General features: G+C 41.8%; 1 protein-coding gene across 4 annotated transcripts in view; it reads left to right on the forward strand.

Annotated features, from left to right (window-relative positions):
- Positions 1 to 17,220, forward strand: part of ACAP2 (ArfGAP with coiled-coil, ankyrin repeat and PH domains 2) — a 140,276-nt gene that overhangs the window by 73,389 nt on the left and 49,667 nt on the right. For all 4 annotated transcript variants that reach the window (XM_074190584.1, XM_074190583.1, XM_074190585.1 and 1 more), the window contains exons 5-9: positions 7,927 to 7,985; positions 9,775 to 9,958; positions 10,827 to 10,871; positions 13,053 to 13,148; positions 15,477 to 15,551. In XM_074190584.1, the coding sequence (XP_074046685.1) occupies positions 7,927 to 7,985; positions 9,775 to 9,958; positions 10,827 to 10,871; positions 13,053 to 13,148; positions 15,477 to 15,551 (459 nt within the window). The remainder of the gene's footprint in view (positions 1 to 7,926; positions 7,986 to 9,774; positions 9,959 to 10,826; positions 10,872 to 13,052; positions 13,149 to 15,476; positions 15,552 to 17,220) is intronic.

Consider the following 17,220-nt stretch of genomic DNA (forward strand, 5'->3'; position numbering starts at 1 on the left):
ATTGACTTTTGAAAGTGTTTAGCCAAGAAGGAGAGGAGCTCTGTAGGAGGAGAGCTGGTGGGGCTGGTGAGTTGAAGGGCAGGGGTGTTTTTGGGGAGCCAGTACATAGAAATTGAGGAGGATAGAGGGGGCAGTTGGATGGAAGAGAAGGGATTGAAATCCACCTAGGTTTTACTGTGGTAATAAAAAGAAGGGCCAGCTTTTCAAGAGAGACAAATGAAGGAGGAGGTAGTGGGGGAAGAAGTTTGAATGATGGGAGATGAGGAATAGGCAAGAAGGGGGGGCCTTTCTTCAATGGTCTCAATCTCATCAAGTGAAATAATTGGAGCTGCACCCATCAGCCAAGGGGCTGGGGAGATGGGGGCACTCATAGAAGCTTGAGGAAGCATTGAAGGGTTGGGGAGAACTATTGTGGTGGATGAGAAAGTTGGTGAATTGGGGTTTGGAAAAGAGTGGTGGGCCCTGATGAGATCATGGAATGTAATGTTGGGGCTTCCCACCTCTCTCCAGTAGTTCTGGCCCCTAAAGATAGTAGGCCTGAATATTGAGAGAGATCCCATGTTACTTCTAATCTTTGTGAATATTTTGTGTCTATACATGTATACCTGTGTGTGTTTGTGTGTGTGTGTGTGTTTATAGATAGATAGATGCTCTTTCTGTAAGAGAAAATTAGCCAGAGAAACATCCTGGATTGAAAGAAGCAACCAAAAAATATCCCCTCCACAGGAGAAATCACTCACTCTGCTTTTTTGTTTTTGTTTTTTTTGTAAGCCATTGAGGTTAAGTGACTTACCCAAGATTGTGCAGCTAGGTAATTAAGTGTCTGAGGCTGGATTTGAACTCAGGTCCTCCTGACTCCAGGACCAGTACTCTATCCACTGTCACCCCTCAAACTGCTTTTTAAAGATCAAAAAACGAGTATGGTATCTCTAACCCATGTGATTGCCTCATCCACAGCATTTGGTACTTGGTTTAATTGTATTGCTTCAACACGATCAAATTCTGGGAAAATGTCAAGTTTGCCAAGTTAGTTGTACAGTAGCTGGGGCTCTTGGCTTTTGTTTAAAAGCATAGAATCAGAATCACAGAAATTAGAGCTGGAAGGCTCTCCCTGCTCCTTTCCATTCTTCTTCACTCAGCAGTGAAAGTGATTTTCCTAAATCTTAGGAAATTTTCCTAAATCTTGCCACCTCTCTCTCCCTTCAGTCAACTCCAGTGACACCATATTAATTCTGGCCTTTCAAACACTTCATAACCTGGCCCATTCTTACCTTTCCAGTGTTCTTGTCCTCCGAGATCCAGCTGTACTGGTCCAGGTCCAGTCTCTTGGCTACCAATGGCCATTTCTTACATTTTTGCCTTTGTACTTGCCTCATCTTACTCCTTATCTCCATCTCCTGGAGTCTCTGGCTTCCTCAAGACTCAGTCAGGGGGCAGCTAGGTGGCGTAGTCGATAAAGCACCGGCCCTGGAGTCAGGAGTATCTGAGTTCAAATCCGATCTCAGACACTTAATAATTACCTAGCTGTGTGGCCTTGGGCAAGCCACTTAACCCCATTTGCCTTTCAAAAACCTGAAAAAAAAGACTCAGTTAGATGCCACTTTCTGGAGTGGGGTTCTCCATTCTACCAGTTACTACCCAGGATTCCCTTGCATTTACCCTCTATAAATCTGTTATAAGCTCATGTATTTACATGCCTCCTTTCCCATTAGAATGTAAGATCCTTGTGGGCAGGGTCTATTGATCCTTTTTAGCATTTATCAGTTGTTGGGCAGCGAGGTGGTGCAGTGGATAGAGCATTGGCCTTGGAGTCAGGAGGACTGGAGTTCAATCTGGTCTCAGACACTCAGCACTTGCTAGCTGTGTGACTTTGGGCAAGTCACTTAACCCTGATTGCCTCACATCTAGGGCCACCTCTAGTCATCCTGATTCCTATTTGGCCACTAGACCTAAGTGACTGGAGGAGAAAATGTGCTTGTCATGGCTTCATCTCCCTGATGTCAAGGTCTTATATGAGAATAAAGGACCAAAAAAATCACTAAGTACTTGTTGCTGGATTGGCACAAGCAGCCTGTACAGCATGGCCAGCCTTTGCTTGAAGACTTCCCCTCATCCTCTTCAGAGGCAGCCTGTCTGAATTAGAGACAGCCCTAATTGTTAGCAAGTTTCCCCCCCATAAAGCCTAAAGGTGCCTCTTTGCACATCCCATCCAATGTTCCTAGTTCTTGAAAATGAGTAATGCCACTTCCAGATTAAGGGATATTAGTGAATGAAAGATTGAACAGTGGTTGAGCTGGATTCCACAAACTTTCTGTGCAATAATAGTGACCTGGGGAACCTTGTGACTATTTTGGAGCTGTGTTCAGTGGAACTTGAGAGCCAGGAAATCACCTCTCATTTTCAGGCTTATTGACCCTTGATTTTGAATCCGTTTGGGTGATCTGTATAGTCTATTTGAACTTTTACTGCTAGATAAACTATAACAATAACTATGGTTAGAACCTAGGCCAGTAGGAAGAGGTTGTGTATCCAGTGATCTTGAATAGACTGGAAATGCACGTGGGACTGGCAGCTTGTTAGACTAGAACTCGGAGCATTCTATGACATCGTGAGTGACTTGTTTAGGTTCTGAGCAGCTCTAGGTTCTAAGTTCTTGGTGCATTGATTCAGGTATATCTTTGTCAGTTGGCTGAGGTTTCATAATGGATTCTTGGATAAAGGGAACAGAACATGCTGACAGAATTTGGTAAGTCTTCTGGGAAGAAGTTGAACCTTGCCTCTCTAGTTGGCCAAAGCTTTCTAATGTATTTCTTCCATTTGAAATGAGAAAATAGGTTTTGTAATCCAAGTAGATCTCTTCTAGGTAGGACTGGTTCAATTGGACTGGCTAAGTTTGGTTATTTAGTCTTCTTTCCTAAGTGCAGCATATGACTAGATACAAAATTCATTTAAAAAATAACAGGGATAAATTAAGCATATTAAATTTATATATATATATATATAGTTTAATGTAAAAGACACAGTGAGGGAGTCAGGTGTAGGTCATTTAGCAACCGCCCTTTTCTGATTCTCAAAAAGAGTACATTCCTGGAAGAACATTTTTAAAGAGATCAGACAAATTTTAAAATGACAGTCATTTATTTTTTGAGTTTTACAATTTTCCTTCTAATCTTGCTTCTCTCCCCCACGCCCCACAGAAGGCAGTCTGTTAGTCTTTACATTGTTCCCATGGTATACACTGATCTCAGCTGAATGTGATGAGAGAGAAATCCTTAAGGAAGAAAAATAAAATATAAGAGAGCAAAATTACATAATAAGATTATGTTTTTTTTTTTAAATTGAAGGTAATAATCTTTGGTCTTTGTTCAAACTCCTCTATTTTTTCTCTGGATGAAGATGGTATTCTCCATCACAGGCAGCCCCAAATTGTCCTTGATTGTTGCACTGATAGAATGAGCGAGTCCATCAAGGTTGATCATCACCCCCATGTTGCTGTTAGGGTGTACAGTGTTTTTCTGGTTCTGCTCATCTCACTCAGCATCAGTTCATGCAAATTCCTCCAGGCTTCTCTGAATTCCCATCCCTCCTGGTTTCTAATAGAAAGTAGTGATGAGCCAGTCATTTTAAAAACTCTTTGCAACTGTTTGGTTCTGATTAAAATATAGAAAAGTTGACCAAGGAAGAAAAATTAGGTTTATAAGCCCCAGAAGCAACTGAATATATAGTAGCATATCCCAAATACTATGTTATGGATTTACCATTCAAAGTTGGAAAGTTGTCTGGCAGAAAAATTTAGGATTAGACCTTGGTCTCATACCATAGTAAGGTCCATATAGATTGCAGATCTAAATATAAAGGATCATCTCATAAATAAATTTGAGGAGCAGACTTTTTGGAGATATTTTCCATAATTATGTCCAATGGTTAGTTTTTTTCTTAAGTTTTGAATTCCAAATTTTAACCATCCCTCTCTCTCCCCTCTCTCCTCTCCCTGAGATGGTTAGCAATTAGATGTAGATTTTACACAATTAAGTAAAATCTTTCCATATTATTCATTTTGTACAAGAAAACTCAAAGAAAAAATTGAAAGAATGAAAAATAACATGCTTCAAACTATCAGTTCTTTCTCTGGAGGCAGAGAGCATGATTCATTTTTAGTCCTTTGGGATTGTCTTGAATCATTGTGTTTCTGAGAATAGCTTAGTCATTCAGAATTCTTTATATTACTTTATTACTGTTACTGTATACAATATTTAACCTGTTTCTGTTCTCTTCACTATGCTTCAGGTTATGTAGGTTCAGGTTTTTCTGAGAGCATTCTGCTCATTTCTTATAAAACAATAATATTCCATCACTGTCATATAATTTGTTCAGCCATTCTCCAATTTCTAATTTTTTGAAGCCACAATAACAGCTATAAATATTTTTGTATTTGTGGGTCCTTTTTTTTTCCTTTTTCAAATCTTTCTGAGATTGCTGGGTCAAAAGGTAAGTATGGTCTTATAGACCTTTGGATATAATTCCAAGTTGCTCTCCAGAACGGTTGGATCATCTCACAATTCTACCAACAGTGAATTAGTGTCTCAGTTTCCTATATCATCCTTTACAACATTTATAATTTTCTTTTTCTCTCATATTAGACAATCTGATGGATATAGGGTGGTGCCTCAGGGTTGTTTTAATGTGTATTTCTCTATTCAATAGCTAGTTGAAGCATTTTAAAAATATAGATAACTTTAATTTCATTGTCTGAAAACTGCCTGTTCATATCCTGTGACCATTTAGGGAATGACCCGTATTCTTATAATTTTGACTCAGTTCTCTGTATTTGAGAAATGAGATCTTTATCAGAGGAACTCAGTTATGATTGCTATGTATTTCCCTTCATCCTATTTTTGTCCTTTTTATCCTTCTCTCTCTCTCTCTCTCTCTCTCTCTCTCTCTCTCTCTCTCTCTCTCTCTCTCTCTCTCTCTCTCCTTTCATTCTGTCTCTGTCCCTCCTCAAAAGTATTTTGCTTCTGACCATTCCCTTCTCTTATCCCTATCCCCTCCTACTTCCCTGAAGGGTAAGATAGATTTTTATATCCAATTGAGTGTGTATGTTATTTTCTCTTAGAGATAGTTCCAGTGAGAGTAAGGTTCAACCGCTCAACTCCCCTGCAGTCTAAAAGCTCTTTTACTCTCTTTTGCCCCATTCTACCTCTCCCTTCCTCCTTTTTCCAATATATTTCCTGCTTTCTCTGTTTCATTTTCTTTATAGCTGTCATTTGTCATATTCAACTCCTATCTTTGCCCACCCTCTATGTATACTCCTTACTGTCCTCACAATGATAAAGTTCTTGGGAGTTACAAATATCATCTTTATATAGAAATGTAAGTAGCTTAACCTTATTGAATCCCTTATGAGTTCTCTTTCTTGTTTAACTTCTTATGCTTCTCTTGAGTCTTTATGTGAAAGTCAAATTTTCTATTTAGCCCTGATCATCAGGAAAGCTTGAAAGCCCTCAATTTCATTAATTATCCATTGTTCCCCCAATGAATTATACTCAGTTTTTTTTCTGGGTTAAGTGATTCTTGGTTGTGATCCCAGCTCCTTTACTTTCCAGACTATCAGATTACAAGTCCTCCAGTTCTTTAAAGTAGAAGCTGCTTAATCTTGTGTTATCCTGATTACAACTCTACAGCATTTGAATTGTTTCTTTCTGCCTGCATGGAATATTTTTTCCTTGACCTAGGAACTCTGGAATTTGACTCTTAATATTCCTGGGAGTTTTCATTTTGGGATCTTTCAGGAGGTAATCAGGAGAGTCTTTCAATTTCTGTTTTACTCTGGATATTTGGGCAGTTTTCTTTGATAAGTTCTTGAAATATGATGTCTACACTCTTTTTTTTTAATGTCATGACTTTCAGGTAATCTAGTAATTCTTTAATGATCTCCTCAATATTTTTTTCCTTTTTTTAAAAAAAATTGTTTTATTATTGCTGGATGTCTCATTGAGTCATTAGCTTCCACCTGGTCATTTCTAACTTTTTTTTTTTTAGTTTTTTGCAAGGCAAATGCTAAGTGGCTTGCCCAAGGCCACACAGCTGGGTAATTATTATGTGTCTGAGGCCGGATTTGAACTCAGGTACTCCTGACTCCAGGGCTGGTGCTCTATCCACTGCTCCACCTAGCCGCCCCCATTTCTAACTTTTAAGAATTAATTTTCTTTAGTGAACTTTTATATTGAGCATTTCAGTTTGGCCAGTTCTACTTTTTAAGTTCTTTTTTTTTCAGTAAATTTTTGTATATCTTTTTCATTTGCTTTTTTAGGGATTCTCTTCATTAAATTTTTGTGCTTTAAAAAAAATCATTTGACCAATTATGTTTTTAAGATGTTATTTCTTTAGTATATTTTTGTGCTTACCAAGTTGATGACCCTTTAAGAAATTATTATTATTATTATTATTATTATTATTATTATTATTATTATAGTTTTTTGCAAGGCAGTGGGGTTAAGTGACTTTCCCAAGGTCACACAGCTAGGTAATTAGAAAGTATCTGAGGCTGGATTTGAACTTAGGACCTCCTCACTCCAGGGCTGGTGCTCTGTTTACTGTGTCACCTAGCTATCCCTTGTTGACTCTTTTTTTCATGATTTCTTCCATCATTCTCATTTCTTTCCTCAATTTTTCATCTGCCTTTCTATTTTGATTTTTTAAATTCTTTTGAGCTCTTCTAGGAATTCTTTTTGAGCCTGAAACTAATTCACTTTTTATTTTTGACTTTTCATGTAGCTGTTTAAACTTCTGAGTTTGTGTCTTGATCTTCCCTGTCACCATATTAACTTTATATGGTTTGGTCCTTTTTTCTTGTTTGTTCATTTTCCCAGCCTAGTACTTGACTTTTAACTTTATGATAAAGTTGGGATCTCCTCTCAGGGTAGAGACGCTTCAGGTTTTGGGGACTGCTATTTTCAGAGCTAGTTCTAGGGGTCTACAAGTTTTCCATTTTTCCAAGGTGGTATACTGGCTCTAAGGAGAGGCGTAGTCAGTGGTCTCCTGGCTTATACCCTTGTTGGAGATGCCCTTCTTCACCAGGTGAATTACTCCTTTTGTTCTGCTATGCCTTCTGCTCCTCCTCCTCCTTGGTCTCTGAGCCTGAAGGACTTGGGGGCAGTGCAACAGTCCGCATCAGCAAAGAGTCCTCTAGGATCTCTTTCTAACCAGTCTTCTGACCCCCTTCCATCTGTGGCCCACGAGTTCAGGATGCTGCAGCTGCTGTATGAGTTGTTCCTAAGGCCTGCTGCTGCCTGCACAGAACTGTGTTCTGCTCTCCCCCTGGGGAGATGGACTTTTTGGTCTTGGACTGGAAACTTATGTCGTGTGGATCTTTTTTGGGTTCAGCCCCTCCAAAAATTCATTTTGAGATGTTCTTTTAAAATTGTTTGTAGAGCTCAGGTGAATCCCTGCCTTGATTCTGCCATCCTGACTCTGTCAAACTTAAATGCTTTAATTGTACAAATCAAGCAAATGGCATTTCTAGCATTGGGGGTTGAAAAGAACCATTAGTTCTAGTTGAAATTTCTGGATAGTAAAACAACCTCAAGATTGATGGTTCAAGCCAGGCCCTCATCTTGAAGTGAATTCCTAATATAGCAGTCTAAGGTGCCCAGGTAGATAGTAGAGAGAGCACTAGACTGAGAGTCTGGAAGCCCCAAGTTTGATTCCTGTTTTGAAATGGAGAGTACTGTTATTTGAGAGTCCCCGAGGAGGGAATGGTGGGTGCATGGGGGAGAGAACCATTGTACCTGCAACCTGCTCATCAGCATTTACCAGTTCAGGGAGAGTCTTTGTTCACATCCCACTTTGGTGGTCCCTTGGACCAGAAACTTTCTCCAGGTGTCCATCAACCTAAACATCTCCTATTGTTCTTTTGTTCCATAGATCCTGTTTGATCAGACGCAGAGATCCATTAAGGCACAACTTCAGACGTTTGTTAAAGAGTAAGTCAGCCCTTGGTTCTGTTGCAGAGGGACCATAAGGGGGAACCCCATAAAGTACAGAATAAAATTGAGCCCCCCATCAGATGTGGGAATTAGGTCATTGGAAAGAAGGAGCCTGATTCTTGGGACCTTTCCATGTTTGGACTAGAATGGAAAAGAAGCCACGTCCACTGCAGGACTCTTCTATCTGTTGGCTTTTCACTTTAAGACCATGGGAAGCCTTGGCAGTCCTTGTTAGCTTTCCAGGCTGTCTTGCTTCTCTTGGCATCTCTTTGGCCTTGCTTCACTTTCATCTTTGACCCCTTTTCTACCATTCTCCACCTGACTTGTCTCCTTCTCACTCTTGGTTGGCAGGTGTTTGCCTTTCTGTCATTTCTAGTCATCAAACTCCCTCCTTTTCTGAGGTGGAACCATTGACCAGACCCAGGGCCTACAATTCCTTCCATGGTATTTGCCAGGTCCCCTGGTACTAGGGTTGCTCTTGTGGAGGATGGTTGTGGGGTGGTTTGGTATAGGCAGGGAATAGTGTTGCTGTTCCTGGGGTTCTTGAGTTTCCTGGTAGAGGAACACTAGCTGCTCCCTGCCTAGGCTGGGGTCAGGGACAATGACCTGGAGGGTGCTTTTAGTCATAGGGCTCTTAGTTTGACCTGTCTGCCCATGGCAGGTGGCATGGAGATCTTCTCCAGGATGTTGTTTCCAGAGGCTAGGTTGCTCTTAGTCTGAGCCTCTCAGACTTAGCTGTTTATCCAGGAGAGTGGGGGAGATAGGACCAGATGGCATAATATTCTGAAGCTGCCTCTAGGGTCCTGCAGGTGGGCAGCTAGCCAAAGGAAAAAAGTCTGGACCTGTTGGTCATAGACTGCTGGGGGTGGGGCTAGACACTGTGGAGAAATTGTCATTATCCATTATCAGCTCAGAGACTTTGTCAGGGATAAATGTACATTTAGGAATGTTTCATCCTTTCTTAAAAATGCATTTTATTCCTGTCTCTTGATTTTTTTACATTCCATACTTTTCCCAGCTGACCCCTTCCCTGTAAACAAACACAATGACATTAGTTGCTATGTTGGATACTTCTAGCTTGATCTACTGCCCTTGTCGGGAGCATTGCCCCCCTCCTGGGTCCCTTCCTTAGTTGAGAAGGGAACTCTTTCCTCCTATCACTTCTCAGGAGCCACTTTGGTCTTTATCGCTGCTCAGCATTTACTCTTGCTGCTTCTTTCTTTTATGTTGTGGAGTCTCTTGTGTATGTTGTGTCCTGGGTCTGCTATCATCATATTCATCACTGTTTTGTTGTCCAAAATCATTCCATCCCACTCATGGCCCTCCATTGGGTTAGCTGTGTCCTGTCCTTGGGCATCAACTTTATTTTTTATTGTTTGTTTAGTTGTTTGCTACCAAAAAGAGTTGCTATAAGTCTGTCAGTGTCTGGGGGGACCTTTGTCTTTAACCTCTTTGGGGTCCATACCCTTCAGTGGGATCTCTGGACCAGTGTCAAGATATTCTCAGCCCAGAAAATTTTGTGCTTTTGGGAATGAATGGGGGTACAATTCAGGGACACTGAACATAATGTTTTTTTAAAAATTATTTTATTTCTTTATTTTCTCAATTACATTCCAAGATAGTTTTCTGCAGTCATTTTTTGTAAGGTTTTGAGTTTCACATTTTTGTCCCTCACTTCCTTGCCCCCTGCTTCCTGACAAGGGCATAACTGAGGAATTGAACAAAATGATTTTCAGGGTGATTCTGCCAGAATTATTTAAAAGGTCATCACTCTTGTTCTTTTTAGAGATCTCAGAAAGTTCAAAGATGCCAAGAAACAGTTTGAAAAGGTCAGTGAAGAGAAGGAAAATGCCCTAGTGAAAAACGCGCAGGTTCAACGCAATAAGCAACATGAAGTAGAAGAAGCCACCAACATTCTGACGGCTACCAGGAAATGCTTCCGGCACATTGCTCTGGATTATGTCCTACAGGTAGTCTGGGAAGGGACTCCATCTTCTGGGCTCATCCAGAACTAGGTGGGTGCAGGTGAGGGGGCTGGTCTCGAGGTTCTCAGCTGGTGGAGCCAGAGAGGAGCATGGAGGCCAAGGAGAGCAGTGTGGGAGCAGAGAGGATTTCTCAAACAAACCGGGCCTTTGGGGCTCTTCTCATCCCTCCTTTAATTTTTTATTCAGTCAAGGGGAAGTGCTTTTTAAATAGGACCTTGCTGGATGCTGTTGACAACCCTGTTATTAACTTTGTTTTGCAATTGAGGAAACTAAGGCAGACAGTGGTTAAATGACTTGCCCAGGGTCACACAGCTAGTGAATGTATAAGATTGTTCCCTCTAGAGCCCCCCTCATTGCTTTCTTCAGACAAATTGCCCTCTCCCTCTTGTACTGGTGAAATGGATTTTTTTTTGGCCCCCACATTGCTAGGATTGTGTTTATACCTAGGAAGTATCTTCTTAGGTCCGGCCAGCATTTATCTAAGATAAGAGTAGAAGATCCTGTGTGTCTTTGTATTGAAACACTGATGAACGCATTAAGCCAGGAGGGCCAGCACTGGTTTGGGAGAAAAAACCCTGTCTATTTTAAGTTTCCTGTAATTCCATTAAGTCTTGCCCTTTCCCCCCCGATGTCAGGAAGAGAATGAGAGGGGCTAGTTTTCTTTGTTAATTTGTAACTTTACATGTTAGCGAAGAATATTAAACAAGTTCCCCCAAACTGAACCTGACCTGAATGGAAAATAAGCTGATTTCCCTGGCAGGTGTGATTGGTTATTTTTCTGGAAGGAATCAAGATTATCTTCTCTCTCTCTCTCTCTCTCTCTCTCTCTCTCTCTCTCTCTCTCTCTCTCTAGATTAACGTGCTTCAATCAAAAAGAAGATCGGAAATCTTGAAATCAGTAAGCCATTTTATGAATACCTTTGATCCCTCAATATTCCAATATGAAACAAGATTCAGTTGAATCCCCCTGGGTTCATGTAAGTGGGGCCCATAACTGGGAAGGCAGAAGAAAGGAATGTTGGTGAGGGGCTGCCCTGTTGACTGAAAAGACTGCATGGAGAGGCAGGTCCAACCCCCTCATTCTGCAGGGGAAGAAACTTGGGACAGAGTGGTAGCACCTGCATGAGCAGGGCCACCCTATGGTCAGGTACTGCACCTGGCTGTTCCCATCATCTCCTCATTTACAGTAGAGGGTTGGCAAAATTGGCATTATTTCATATGAGGTTCATAGAGGGTACCACTCAGATGACTCCTACCCTTCCCTTCCTCATCGTTTCTGTCTTTGGTCTCTCCTTCTCCCCACCTTCTCGCTGCCATTCTATGTTTCTCCTACCCTTCTCTCTATCTCTCTCTCTCTCTCAGTTTCTTCCTCCTTTCTTCTCTTTTTCTTTGCCTCTTTCCCTCTCTCCCTCCCAGCCAGAGTACATATTGGATATAAGCCCTTCTTGGGTCCCTTTCCTCCTTCATTGCAGAGCCAGGCTTTGGGGTGTCTTTTTAGTGCACTCTGGGGCCTACCATGAGCCTTTGGTTGGATACTTTTGGTAGACTCTTCTGGCCTTTGTTTGCTTATACTTAATCTCCAGGTTTGATTGTTAAAACAAACCCTTTCCGTTTATGTAAAGCTTCCCAGTTAAATATCAGGGTCTTGTTTTACTCTGTTAGGGTTCCTTTCTGTGGTTGGGAAGGGATTTTTAATTTGGTGCCAGAGCAGGTGGTGTGCTTCAGGTCCCTTGAGGTCACCTCACAAATCTAGCACCATCTCTCTCCTGAGGTAGAGGAGGAAACGATCAGATGCCAGCAAGCTCAGGGTATTGAGGCAGGTTGGGGGGTTAGGGGGACTAGGGTATTTTGTAGTGGTTTCAAAAGGGTCTCATTCCTTTCTGTGTTCTGAGAAACTAGCCAAGAGATCATTTGGATGGGTGGGCTTTCCTTGGATTGGATTCCCATCTCCCCTGCCCCATCAGGGAAGTGTGGTCCTGGCCTGTCACATACAAATCCCTCCCCTCTGGTATTTTTTTTCCCCTTTGTCTCCCAACACATGGCACTCATATTTTATTTTGGAGATGGTTGTGAGTGCTTAGGACCCCTCCAGGGCAACTCAAGTGCACATGGGCTCTGGAGAGGCCAGCTTCCTATTTCTGGTTCTGTGGGGGAGCTCCCTTGGAGTCCAAAACTAAAAGGAAAAAATCCTTAAAGCAGATTTAGTTTTGGATAGGGTGACTCTCAGGAAATCTGGCTAAAGAGGCAAAGCGAGGATAGGACTGGAGTCAAGGTTGTTTATTTCTAATATTTTTACAGGTAAACGGGAAGCTGTTTTTACAGTTTTAAAAGGCCGGGTGGTTTCTTTCATTTAAGTTTCTGGCAGAGACAATTAGGACTTTAAACCTTCTGGTCACAAAGCTACTGATCTTTGTGGTGAATTTGTAATAATTGTTGTCCTGTGGCATAAGTCAAACAAGACCTTTTGAACAAATAATGAAAAGCTAAGTCAGTTTGGAGACACCATCAGAATGTTGCCACCTCTCTCCCATTTTACAGAGAGGTAAGGAAAAAAGGCCCATCCTTGAGCCCGCCTCCTTTAAAAACAAATTCCCTCGAGAAGCATATGTCAGGGGAGGGAGGGGGGGGGGAGGGAGGGAGAGAGAGAGAGAGAGAGAGAGAGAGAGAGAGAGAGAGAGAGAGAGAGAGAGAACAAGAATGTGTGTGTGTGTGTGTGTGTGTGTGTGTGTGTGTGTGTGTGGCGGAGTGGGGGGTTGGGGGGGGTGTCTCTCTACTAGGTCTAATGAAAATAGGTCAGGTAACAACATGGTGACCTGCCACAAACAGGTCAATTTCTGTCATTTTAAACAGGGGAAGAAAGTGCAGTCTTTTTAATTTGTTTTGAAAGATGTGAACTCTTCCCCATAGATATTTGAGGTTTGTTCACAAATAAATGTTACCAAAGGTGGGGATATAGGTGATCTTCCCATCATGCCCTAGTATATTCTCTTCATGACATGTGACAGTGTTCTTAATGAATTGCTTCTGGCATTCATGAAATGGGTTTTTTACATTTGTGATCTGTTTTTCTTCCTGCTAGATGTTATCGTTCATGTACGCCCACCTGGCCTTCTTTCATCAAGGATACGACCTTTTTAGTGAGCTCGGGCCCTACATGAAGGATCTAGGTGTACAGGTAATACCTGCATTTCCCTGGAGAATCTCTCTTTCTTCTCTTGGGGGGTGGGGGGGAGGAGGGGGTTCAAAGGAATTTTCCTGAAGCTGCCTCAGATCCCCTGTTATTCCAGTTTTTTCTCAACACCTTGGTACCCCATTCACTCATTGGTGTTTATGTTTGATCTGCCCTGACCCATGAAAGCAGAGACATTTTCTTTGTTTTCCTTGTAGCCCCAGAACCCAGGACAGTGCTTACACCCAGGAGATCCTTAAGCGGTGTCAGCATTGGATCCAGTTCAATTAAAATGAGAATGTAGAGACTTGATGGGGTAATTCGACATCAGCGTCACTAATGAATGTTTCAGATGTGCTAATTAAGACATGACCCAAACCATCTCTATACCAGTCTTTTTTTTTTTTTTGGCAAGGCAAATGTGGTTAAGTGACTTGCTCAAGATCACACAACTAGGCAATGATTAAGTGTCTGAGGCCAGATTTGAACTCAAGTCTCCTGACCCCAGAGCCGCTGCTTTATCCACTGTGTCACCTAGCTGCCCCTTCTATACCAGTCTTCATAAGAATCAGCCTTTTTTGTTGTTCGAGCCCAAGGAACAAGACTGAGAATCATATTCACCCTTGGGGTGTTTGTGTGTGTGTGTGTGTGTGTGTGTGTGTGTGTGTAAATGCATGGGTGTGAACATATATATACACATATCCATACATATAGTTTTTATATACATGAAGAATGTTTCTTTTGTTCTTTTTGAAGTTGGTCTTGTTGCTTGCCCATGGTCTCTCCCTCTTGTTTGCTGCATCAGCTCAGACACACGAGTCTTCTGATACCATTGAACAGAATTTTTAAAAATGCAGGAAAGCATTTTTGTCTATTACCTTGGATTTCATTTCTTCTGTTTTAATTTCTTTGCTGATTGCTCCCAAGGCTCATGATGTTGTTTGGAAAGCTCTTGAAGAGTTCTTTCATTGGGCCCAGTTGGGAGTAGTGAGAGAGTGTCTTCTCATTTTTGAGCTCTGCCTACTGGAAAACATGGTTGATTCACTTGGTGGTGAGGAGTGGTTGGGATTGCAACTGAGAGTGGAAAGGAAGGAGCTCAGATCCAAAGAGGGAATTATCTTGTCTGAAATTTGATGGTTTTATCCAAGGACCAGAAGAATGAAGAGGGCAGGAAATAGAAAAATCTAGCAAAAAACAATAAGATTCCCTGGGTAAACCCATTTAGGAAAGGATGAACTTTTGCTATTAATGGAGAATTTATTACTAGAAAACGTTTACTTTAATGTCTTAATTGTAATCAGGTGAGTTTATATTCACAGTAATAATAACTGATATTTATATAATACCTGAAAGTTTGCAAAGATTTGTACCCATAATCTCACTTGGATCTACTCTTTGGATGTGTGTGTGTGTGTGTGTGTGTGTGTGTGTGTGTGTGTGTGTATGTATACTGTTTCCTCAGAATCAGAGAGATGGTGACTTGTGTCTCATCCTAGAGCTCATGAAATAGCTACCCCCACCCCCCCACCCCACAGTGTGGAGTGCCTAATGGGACAGTGGTGGGGTGGGAGGAGCATTCAAGTTGTGGGCTGATGGCCCTGCCCAGTCAGAATGTACTGTCTCTTTCCTGTTTGGGGTGCTGACCTCGAGAGACTGGCTTAACTCTAGACTAAAGCTCCATCTCCTGATGATGCAGAAATTTAGGTTGGGAACCCATCCTGTGCCAGCCACCATCCCTGGGTCACAAACCAAAACCATGCTGTCACCCTTCAGAGAGCCTACGATGCTCTGGGTTTTCCTTTTTCTTTTATTTGGTCTTTTTTTTTTTTTCCCAAGGCAAATGGGGTTAAGTGGCTTGCCTAAGGCCACACAGCTAGGTAATTATTAAGTGTCTGAGACCGGATTTGAACCTAGGTACTCTGACTCCAGGGCCAGTGCTTTATCCACTACGCCACTTAGCTGCCCTTGGTCTTTATGTTACAAAGACCTCCTGAAAGCTGAGTTCTTCCCTTAGGATACTTCTGGAAAAGCTGCTGCACCTGTGACCTCCTGGCACAGTCCCTGGCTCCTGGGGATGGCAGGGGCTCAGTGGGGCCACCAGGAAGCTCCTAAAACATTCAGCATCCTACTGTGTGGTGGAAGGTGTTTTGCTTTAGCTTGGCACCCCACTGGGCTTTGAGATGATCCTCAGGTCACTGAGCCCTTAGATGTCAGAGGTGCTCTGTTGCTTCCCAGAGAGAGCTGAGCCATAGTTTACAAAGGACCTAGGAGTCCCGCCAACTTCTCTGAAGAAAGTTGGGTGCCAGGTTCATTTGTTCTCCTCTTCTTCCACAGTTGGATCGGCTGGTGGTGGACGCAGCCAAGGAGAAGAGAGACATGGAGCAGAAACACTCCACCATCCAGCAGAAGGTAAGAGGCGAGAAGAGGAGGTGGCTGGCCAGACAGAATCCTTCTTGGTTGTGCCTTCGTTGACCCCCTTTTGTCTTAGCCTTGCTTTCCCTTGGAGATGAGATCTTTCTCTGACCCTTTGGAGTGTTCTCTGGGAGGACTTGGAACCCAGCTAGAGGCTCCCAAAGGCTCTACAGATCTTGGGACCCCTTGCTCCAAAAGAGAAAAGCAGTAGCTGAAGGTGTGTTATTTTTTTTTAATATTTCCCTCAATTTATTATGCTCTGTTTTTGATATTTTTTGCTCTATTTTTTAAAATTTATTTTTATTAAAGATATTATTTGAGTTTTACAATTTTCCCCCCAATCTTACTTCCCTCCCCCACCCCACCCCCATGGAAAGCAATCTGTCAGTCTTTACTGTGTTTCCATGTTGTACATTGATCCAAATTGAATGTGATGAGAGAGAAATCATATCCTTAAAGAAGAGACAAGAAATCTAAGAGGTAACAAGTTCAGACAATAAGATATCTGTTTTTTTTTCCTAAATTAAAGGGAATAATCCTTGAACTTTGTCCAAACTCCACGGCTTCTTATCTGAATACAGATGGCACTCTCCTTCGCAGACAGCCCAAAATTGTTGCACTGATGGACTGAGCGAGTCCTTCAAGGTTGATCAACACCCCCATGTTCCTGTTAGGGCGGACAGTGTTTTTCTGGTTCTGCTCATCTCACTCAGCATCAGTTCATGCAAATCCCTCCAGGCTTCCCTGAAATTCCGTCCCTCCTGGTTTCTAATAGAACAGTAGTGTTTCATGACATACATAGACCATAGTTTGCTAAGCCATTCCCCAATTGAAGAACATTGACTTGATTTCCAATTCTTTGCCACCACAAACAGGGCTGCTATAAATATTTTTGTACAAGTGATGTCTTTACCCTTCTTCATCATCTCTTCAGGGCATAGACCCAGCAGTGGTATTTCTGGGTCAAAGGGTGTGCACATCCTTGTTGCCCCTTGGGTGTAGTTCCAAATAGCTCTCCAGAAAGGCTGGATGAATTCACAGCTCTACCAACAGTGTAATAGTGTCCCAGAAGGTGTGTTCTTTTAAATGGAAAGTCCACATCCTTGTCCTTCTGCTGTTTCTGTATTCCCTCACTTCCACCTGAGGATAATGAAAGTCAAACCCAGCAGAGCTTCCTAAAGGGGCAATGATAAAAGCTCCTTTTTTCATGTACATATTTACATGTTGGCACAATTAATAATAATGGAAATTCGATGTACCCAAATACGTTCTGTTTAAAATGTAATTTAACTTGTTTCCAATTACATATAAAGAGAGTTTTTTGGATAAGAGATTTTTTTGGATAAGATTTTGGCTTCCACATTTTTCTCCCTCCCCATGACTATGAGTAATCTAATATAGATTATACTGGTACAATTATTTTTTTGCCATATTTTCATATTATTCATGTTGTGAAAGATAACTCAGAACTAAAGGAGAAAAAACCATGAGAAAAAGAAAAAACCATAAGACAGGTTTTGAATTTAGTGAAAATAGTCTGCTTTGGTCTGCAATTAGACTCCATTGTTTTTTCTCTGGGTCTGATTGACATTCCATCACGAGTCTTTTAGACTTGTCCTTGTTCACTGAACTACTGAGAGGAGCTAAGTCCATTCTAGCTGATCAT

The sequence above is a fragment of the Macrotis lagotis genome, chromosome 6, assembly GCF_037893015.1.
Source record: "Macrotis lagotis isolate mMagLag1 chromosome 6, bilby.v1.9.chrom.fasta, whole genome shotgun sequence".
Classification (NCBI taxonomy): Eukaryota; Metazoa; Chordata; class Mammalia; order Peramelemorphia; family Peramelidae; genus Macrotis; species Macrotis lagotis.